We start from the raw sequence: 8970 nt of genomic DNA on the forward strand, positions 1-8970 counted from the left end.
TAATTAAAAAGCTCGAAATTTTTACGAAAGTGTGTTGGTTTTTTAATGTTGCAAAAAGATTGAACCTTGGTACGGCTTTTTTTAAGTATAAACTGTATTTTTATAAAAAAAAAATACACAATATTAAGATAAATGGTCAAATCTTGTCAACATGTGAGTATAGTAAAGTTTTGATAAGCACTTGAAATGCTATTAAAATGTCAAAACTTATTACCGAATCCAAACAGATATCTCTTTTATCCATTAATAATAACATTGTTGTTAAGGTTGTGCTAGCGCTTTTACGAAAATGCTTGTTGACGGCAATAAAATCAATAAAAGCGCGATCACATCCTCACCGCATGAGTGTTCGACACCAACTGACGGTATGCAGTTTTATAGTCGATTCAATTTTAGTATTATAAAGTGAAAGTGCATCTACGAATTCATGTTGACTTTTAATATTTTTTTGCATTTTCTTTATACAAATGGGATGTACAAAAATTTCAGTATGGAAGAAAAAGTGCAACACCTTCAACGGAAAAAGTTCTCAAAAATCTACGCGAATTGAATGTACTATCCCGATCATTTAAACATCTCGGACTCGCCCACCACTAAAAGTGAAATCTAAAGTATATGTTAAATGATATTTAATATTTGCTTTAGAGATGAAATTTCGACAAATTTGTTTAAACAAAAATGTTAAGCGCATATGCAGAATGTGGAAGCGAGATTCTTCTGCTTGCGTTTCTATGTTTATATCATTTATCAGTTTAACCACATACGATTAAATGTAAAAAAAATATTTTTAATTGCGGATCCGAAAGAAATATTTATTAGTTGCATTGAGTTACGCAAAAATAGTGCCGAAAATCAATCGATTGTGCTGAAGGTGCCGGCTGCTTCCGAAAGGGCCGAAAATGGCACAATGCACACTCATTTTTCATCACTGTCACAATACAATCTCACTATTCTGTTGACTTCGTTTTCCCCTTCCGATAACTTTTTGCTTCCGCGCTTGCCCAGCACCTCTGTGCAAAGCTTTGCACGCGCAGTTGCCCGCGACACATATGTGCTGATTTGGGCATCCCTAACTTACGAGAAAAATTGTCGCGTACGTTATTGTTTTTTTTAATATAAAACTAGCCAGAGATAATTTCTCTTAAAATATGAAAGTATTGTAAAGATACATTATTTAGCTTAGTTTAGGAATATTTAAAGAAAAGAAAAACTCCCATGATTCGCAGACTTTCGCATATATGCGTGTTTCCATGAAAATGTAAACCGAAAATGCTAGCAAATGAATTCAAACGGCGTTATAACTATAAATTTCGTATTCAGATGGCGGAAAAAGGTTTTGAAAACGCGGAACGGTGGAGAGAACTGAAAAAATTTAATTTAGTATGTGTTACTAGTAAAAATATTGTATGGGGGAAAAATCTGTCGCGTACGTTATGTCGCGTACGTTATTAGAATTTTTTTAAATAAAAACTAACCAGAGATAATTTCTATCAAAAAATGGAAGGATTGTAAAGGTACATTATTTAGCTTAGTTTAGGAATTTTTAAAGAAAAGAAAAACTTTCATGATTCGCAGACTTTCGCATATATGTATATGTGCCTTAAAACCACTTCTTTTTTTGTCGCGTACGTTATCACCTGGTTTTGAGCGGATATTTTTCACACCAAAGTTTCGAGGCTGCTTATTTTTTTCTCAAACATAGTACCCTTTGGTTGCAACATAACCGTAATCTTTTTTTTTCAGTAACTTCTATTTTTGATAGATTTACGTTATTCTATAAGCGTACGAATTTCGCGTACGGCTGTATGGAAACACCCATATACTAAAACGTATAAAGGCTGGCCAAATGGCAGCTTTTCTTCTCTTGCTTTAAGCGCCTTAAAATTTGAAATAGGCAAATGTTTTATTTGTTTTGTAGGCTTTTGACAAAGAGGTATGTTCCTTTCAAAATTTGCTTACTTAATTTAAAAAGTCACAGAAAATGCAGGTAATTCGAAATGAAATAAAAATGATTCATTGTTTCCATATTAATATTTAACATATCGTTATCTTATAGTAAAAAGTTGCAAAACCCAGTTTTACAAATTTTACACGAGAGGAAAAAAATTCTTATAGTTCTTTTCTTCAAGTAAATCGCTTTTTTAAGTTATAGTTCTTTATGGTAAATGTAGATATAGATATGTATGTATCATTGTTATCATTTCTTTTAAATACAAACATTATTTCGCATTAATTTAAAAATAAATTGAAAGTTTTTGATACATTTTTTAGAGTTTTCTACGAAATAATTATTAACGTTAATGGAACAGACATTGATTTTTCAACCAGACAGCTGGCTACTTTGACAGCGTTCCAAGCCACCATTCGGCCAAGAAAGTTTTTATAGTAAATCAAAGCAAATTGAAGTCAGCAAGGCGCGCAAAGCAAGCCTGCATTGGGCCAGCGCCTTAACATACATATGTATAAGCGCCAATCTATTATTATTAAGGCGCTGGCCCAATGCAGGCTTGCTTTGCACGCCTTGCTTACTTTAATTTGCTTTGATTAACGTCAAAAACTCGTCTGTCCAAATGGCGGCTTGGAACGCTGTCAAAGCAACCAGCTGTGTAGTTAAAAAGTCAAGGTCTGTTTCCTTACACTAAGAATAATTTTGCCATAAAATTCCAGAAGATTAAAAAAAAGAAATAAACAACAAACTTTTCAGCTTTATTTTTAAATGAATGTGAATTAATTTTTGCATTTCAAAGGAATGATAATAATTATACATTTATATAAACATATATGTGCATTTATTAGAAACAAAAAACTAAAAAAAAATCGATTTTTCAAGAGACGACTTACCTGTAGTTTGACATCATAAATATCGATAGCTTTGTGTGAAAAGTTGATAAGTCTACATTTTATGAAGCCTCAAATTTTGACATAGAAAGTAAGAGAAATTAAGGACTAAGATACTTGTTTTATTTCTTCTCGTTTATATTCAATGAAAGATAAATTTTATAAGTCCAAAAGTGGCCCCGAATATGCAATAAGGCCAAAATAATACGAATTTTTTTAACAGAGATCGAATCCTTCTGATTTGTATGGAGTTTTGCTTTGCTTTAAATACGCAAAATGTTGTATTCAAAGTTCCTGTAAAATTTGTAAAATTGCACTTAGCAACTTTTGACTTTAAGCCAGCGACATGTTAAATATAAATATGGAAACATAGATTACTTTTTATTAAACTTTGAATTACTAATATTATACATATATTTTTTCCAATTACGTATCACAATTTTTGTACATAAAGGTGTGCAGTAGTTTGTTTGAATTGATTTAGAACGGGAACATATCTTTTTGTCAAAAGCCTACGAAACGATTTCAAATAAAACATTTGCCTATTTGAAACTTTGAGGCGCTTAAAGCAAGTGAAGCAAGGCTGTCATTTGGCCACCCTTCATACGTTTTAGTATATTCCAAATAACTTTTGTCAGTTTTCAAAGCTAAGCAAGCAAAGCAAGCCTGCATTGGGCCAGCGCCTTTATTACTGCTAACTTTTAATTGTTTTCAAAGCCAGGCAGTGCTCAACTGAAGAAATTCTTGTGTACAAAACGAAAAAAAAACAGAGAAAAACATTATATGTGACCTGGTCTACGGAAAGGGGGCTTAGGTGTCAAAAAATCAATTTTCACTTTTTGGTTGATTCGGATGGAAGATGAGATGCTTTTTCACGTGGTGAAAAGCAGAAAATCCTAACTTGCTTAGAAGTGTACTAAAAATGTAGAGAAAGAAGAGTAAAAATACGACAAAATATAATTTATTGGTAATGAACAAAATACATTGAATTATAAGCTATAAAGACATGATTATACACTAGAAAAACGTATTATGGGCCAAAAATAATAATGCTGAGTAGTTTATGTATTTTTCTTTGTTGTCGTTTTCCTTGAGATCTTTTTACGTGTTGATCCTGAGGAAGATGGACCTGGTTCCTCGTCTGGTTTGAGAACATCTTCACTAGTTTTTGCCTTCCGTTTCTTCGATGGCAAATCTTTCGGCAATGAGCCACAATATCTACTTTAGATATATCCGAAACTAAGCTGCGAAGATTGTGATAGATGTACCACTGACGTTCCAAAGATAAACCGGCTGGTTGTATAACTTTCGGCATTTCAGGATCGATAGGTTTTAACAGAAGCTTAAAGGACTGCACTTCTTCACTGTCTGCGAATTTCTTTGTTTTTACACAATCTGTAGAGATTATGAAATGATGGAATTGCGTTATTCCAACAAGCGACTTGTACAGTGGTTTAAAATAGCTGTCCCATTCATACCAGACGACTTTTTCAGCCGATACAGCTTTATTATAACCCCCAGGTGATGATGCCTCGACACACTGCAGTAAATCTGCATACGTGACGATGTTACTGACGGCATACTTACTTTTGAAAATACCGAAGTAACGATCAGGCGCGAACTTAGTGTACCCGGTAAGTAGAAAATTGAATAAAATAGTTTTGTTAAGACCCCGAGCCAAACACCATTGCAGATATGATAGTACAGTGTTATTCTTATTCTGCCCAACACAATTGTCACAGAAAAGAACGAGTGTTTCAATGTCTTTATAGTAGGTTTGCAGGTGATAATGCAGGATGCTCACAACACAGTTAGGTCCTTTACCAACGTCATCTTTTTCGTCTATCATGTAATTGTACTGTAAAAAAAAAAATATAAGTAAGATCCTGTAAAGGCGAGCAATTTGAGTTCCTATGATTCAGTTTGAAATTCTAACCTGAACTTTTTGTTTTTCGTCTGTAATTCCGAAGACTCCGCACTTCTTGGTTGCTTTGAAGTATGCTGTACCAGGTTGTTGTGGACTGACAGGGTAGTGAACGGTTTGGGCAAAATCAAATGACAGAACGACTGCTGTAGGGTCAGTATTTCTACACCAACTTTGATAATATTCTCGTTGATTTCGGGCTCGGTGGAGGTGATCAAGAAATTAATTAAGCTTCTGTGCGCGTTCAATGTCAGTAACACCTTTGGCTTGCGCAATCGATATTGTGTTTCCTATTAAAAGAAAAAATACTGAATTTAATCTCAACGTTTGATACAACTATAAAATGAGAAAATAATGAGCTACTTACCACGGCAGACATCGCAGAGATCATCCGCTGGTTTCATAACTGTAACATGGGGTATGTATTTGGACCATATCCGTCGAAAACAGCAATTACTCATATTCAATTCGTCATCACTGAGTGTTTAAATGTATTTTCGATAAATTGAGGACTTCGTCTCGCTGGATGGCAGTTTCATTATCCGAAAATCCTTAAATTTTGGGAGTCGTCCGGGCAGTGGAAGAGCCATTAAATCGGCTATAGACTCGATGAATTTAACAGCTTTTTCGATGTCAGCCGGTTTAAATGACTTTGGATGTGTACTCGGTTTATTTGCCAGTCCGTGTTGGCGCACTGTTACACCCTGTGCGTGAAAATGACGTACTAAATTTTCGTAACGCTTCGTCGTACAGGCATGTACAAAAAGGAAAAACGAACGACAAACAGGTACTCTGTAGAAGGTAAATTGAATTCTATGCCTCATAACTTCTGTATCCTGTCTCTGTCCATATATCTTCCGCCCAGCAAGCTTTGCGTATACACTTTCTAGCTTTTCGTTACTCATAATTCCAGCTTCGATGTTACTTAGTATCACTAAATCAAGTTCATTTTTCGACATCTCTAAACAATAGTTCCGCGTACTCTCGATCATTTCCCGTGGTATCAGTGTATGGCATTCATTATTACAACAATCTTTTGACAGAAATTTTGTTACCAGCTCCTCCTCCTTTACATCAACAACATACAGGTCCATCTTAACAAAAGTTTGTTCGGTATCATCTTCTGCCTGAGATACACATACTTCGTCTTCATCATCATCGCTCTCTTCATAGTTTTCATCATCGTTTTCATCATCCTTTTCATGGAAATATTGTCCGTATACGGCACTGAACTCCTCATCAACACTCATGTTTCATTTCATGCGAAATGCGAAGACGATAATCAACAGAAACAGTCAACGTCACTTCTTCAGTGTTACTTTTTTAAATGTTCCACACTAGCAACTTACACGATGAACTATAATAATATTCCGACCAACAACAACACTTACTGGACCAACAACAACACTTACTGGACGAACAACAACACTTACTGGACGTCCGGCGCGGAGAACAATTAACGAGATAATGAGAAACTAACGAAACGAGTTGCTTACTTTTAACAGCTTTTTCACAGAAAACTAGTTTTCGCACGTAAGCTCCCTTTTCGTAGACCAGGTCACATATTGTCAAAATAAGGTCAAGGTACATGATTCAATAATGGGTAGGTTCATAAGGCGCAACCGTTGCTAAAAAAATCAGTGATCATAATGCGCCTTCTGAACGGCTTGATACATTAGCTGTCAAATTCAAAACACACAACATGTTGTCTCAAATGATCATAAAAATATTACGATCATCTAACACGCAACTGTTCAGTTGATCAGAAGTGCAAAACAACGCGTTCAGAAGGTGCAATCGCAACAGTTACTGAGCTTTTGCGCCTTCTGAACGTGCCCAATGAAAGGTTTTTTAAGTAGCTTTTTTTTTTAATTTTACTCTCCCACCCACAGGGTTGGTTTTCGGAAGCAGGAAAAGAGGGTAAGAATTCAATCACATTTCCTAAAATGGTAGCTAAATTCCGCAAAAAGGTGAGGATAATAGTGCATAGTGGTAGTTTAAAACAAAAACGAATTTTATTTAATTATTTAATTTAAACCAGCTTGTTTACATCAAATATAACCCCTGATTGTTATTAGAAATAAATATTTCAATGAATGTATGCATCTATATACGAAAGTTGCGTACGACAGGCGGCGCATAACTCGAGAATGGGTGGTCCACTTTGAGCTACTTTTTTGGTGTGTTTGTTTGCCTTGTATATTCTTTGCGGTACCATTTACAAAAGATGGATATGAAGAAGCTATATGTTTCTGGAAAAATTATGGAATATTGATTAAAAAACGCCAAATAAAAACATTTGGAGCTTACGGCTCTTTCGCGGTTATGGCTCGATTGCTTCGAATGTGGTAATTCGAATTCTTTGATGTCAAACTTTTAATGTTCTGGAGAGAATATTCAATATTGGTTTACATAGCCGCAATTGGCGATTCGTGCCGGATGAACTCAGCAAGAATAAAAAGAACATGCAGCTACTGAACGACTGAGACAGAGAACGTGATCTACATCGTCAAATGAGAAGTGCCGTAAGTGTGCAATTACATCGTACCATTGACTAAACCGAGCTGTCGTGTGATGATGGGGCCCATGGATGTGGTTTAATAATAATAATAGATTGGCGCTTACACATATGTTAGTGTTTGGCCGAGCTTCACCTCCGATTTGTGGCGTGCGCCTTGATGTTGTCACACAAAGCGGAGGGACCTATAGTTTTACGCCGACTCCAAACGGCGATTGTATTTTTATGAGAAGCTGTTTTTCATGGCAGAAATACACTCGGATCTAAAACCTTCACTACTTCGCTGTCGGGATGCTTTCGTGCATATATGCGCCCACGAATTGAAAATGCACTCGCCAAACGTTTCTGTCTCTTCATTTGAGTTGCGTATTGCATTAGGTCATGTTCGCTTTCGCTAATAGGGCATTCGCACGAGGCAATTTTACAGGCAACAAAAGTTGAATGCGAAGTTGAAAGTGAAAAAGTTGCCATCCCTATTCAGACGAGGCGATTTTCGATTCAACACGAATTGTTATTTACATTATTGAAAATGAATTTAAATCGCAAAATTTTATCAATTGGCGTAAATTTGGTTAGCGAAGCTGAAAGATAAAATAAAAGTAAAAAAGAAAAAAAGTATGTATACAGAATGTAAACAAACACAGGGTTGCAAGGAAAAAAAGTTGACGATGCGATTTTTGCTTTCAACTAAAAGTTGCCTGAAAAATCGCCTCGTGCGAATACCTTATAAGCATTTATGGATGAAGAACTTTCCATCAGCATTGACGCCAATATCGCGGAGAATTAAAGTCTTGCAGCTAAATTTAAAAAAGCCAGTTCATTTTAAAGATGATTGGAGAGGGGTTGCTGCTGTTATTGTTTATATGCATTCGAAAAGATGAGCGGATGGTAAGAGGGGCAAGGTTAATTTTCGCACATAGCTTAGTAAACAACGAAGGTAAATTCTCGTCAGCTACCTGCGGTACACCATATACAATTACATCAGCTGACACGAACGCATTCTCCAGTTCATTGACTTGCTGACATAATGTGAGAACGTTTTTGTTTTGTTCCGCATTTTCATCGCGCAGTTTTTCCAGCGCACTCAATCTTTCATCAATAGTTTTTATTGCTGATTTGAGGTTACTTAGCTCAGCGGAGACTTTACCAATTTTTTGCATTACGCGCTCTTCACTCTCGTTCAATTTTTGGATAATGCTCTAAATAAATGTTTCCAATTTATTTTCCATTCTCGCAAACAAACGAACCGTTGTTGGGCTGCTTGCTCCTTTGGATTGTTTTTGTACTGGAGTTTGTTGTGGAGAGGAGACATTGCGGGCGCTTTTCCTTTGTTGTGACATATTTGCTCACTGAATAAACTTGTATTGGCTCATAAATGTTAAAATAAAACCAATCGAATACAAATAATGCAAATAACGATCAGCTGCCGCAGCGAGTGTTTTTACAGAAAGTTCGCAAAGATTTATCGCTTTAAAAAGCCGGTAATTACTTTGAAAAGCGTAATTTAAAGCAGCACCACAAAAACACGTCTACTCACAACGACATTACTTTGCTTAATTCAAAAAAAAAATTATTCGAATGACGGATAAATTATTTTATTCGTTATTCGAATAATTATTAACTTCTTTAATTATTCGAATAACGAATAAAATAATAATAAAAAGAGTAATTTATGCCCTGCAAAAAATGG

The 8970-nt window shown here is 35.5% G+C and overlaps 1 protein-coding gene across 2 annotated transcripts; it reads right to left on the bottom strand.

Annotated features, from left to right (window-relative positions):
- Positions 1-4532: 4532 nt before the first annotated feature.
- On the bottom strand, positions 4533-5210 carry LOC118752725. 2 transcript variants are annotated; one of them, XM_036487608.1, is made up of 3 exons: positions 5130-5210; positions 4775-5052; positions 4533-4696 (listed from the first exon to the last, which is right to left on the bottom strand). In XM_036487608.1, exons 1-3 carry the CDS (start codon positions 5151-5153, stop codon positions 4684-4686), a joined length of 315 nt encoding a protein of 104 aa, XP_036343501.1. In that variant the 5' UTR covers positions 5154-5210; the 3' UTR covers positions 4533-4683. The 2 variants fall into 2 exon arrangements, with proteins under 2 accessions (XP_036343501.1, XP_036343500.1); XM_036487607.1 differs by lacking the exon at positions 4533-4696 and having other exon boundaries at positions 4700-5052.
- Between the last annotated feature and the right edge of the window lie 3760 nt (positions 5211-8970).

This window comes from Rhagoletis pomonella, unplaced genomic scaffold (assembly GCF_013731165.1).
Source record: "Rhagoletis pomonella isolate Grant_MI unplaced genomic scaffold, Rhpom_1.0 Rhpom_scaffold_01775, whole genome shotgun sequence".
Taxonomy (NCBI): Eukaryota; Metazoa; Arthropoda; class Insecta; order Diptera; family Tephritidae; genus Rhagoletis; species Rhagoletis pomonella.

Coding starts and splice junctions, on each gene's coding strand:
- LOC118752725 (XM_036487607.1), bottom strand. CDS start 5,153: ATGATCTCTGCGATGTCTGCCGTG. Junction 5,053..5,129: donor TCTCTGCGATGTCTGCCGTG/GTAAGTAGCTCA, acceptor TTCTTTTAATAG/GAAACACAATATCGATTGCG.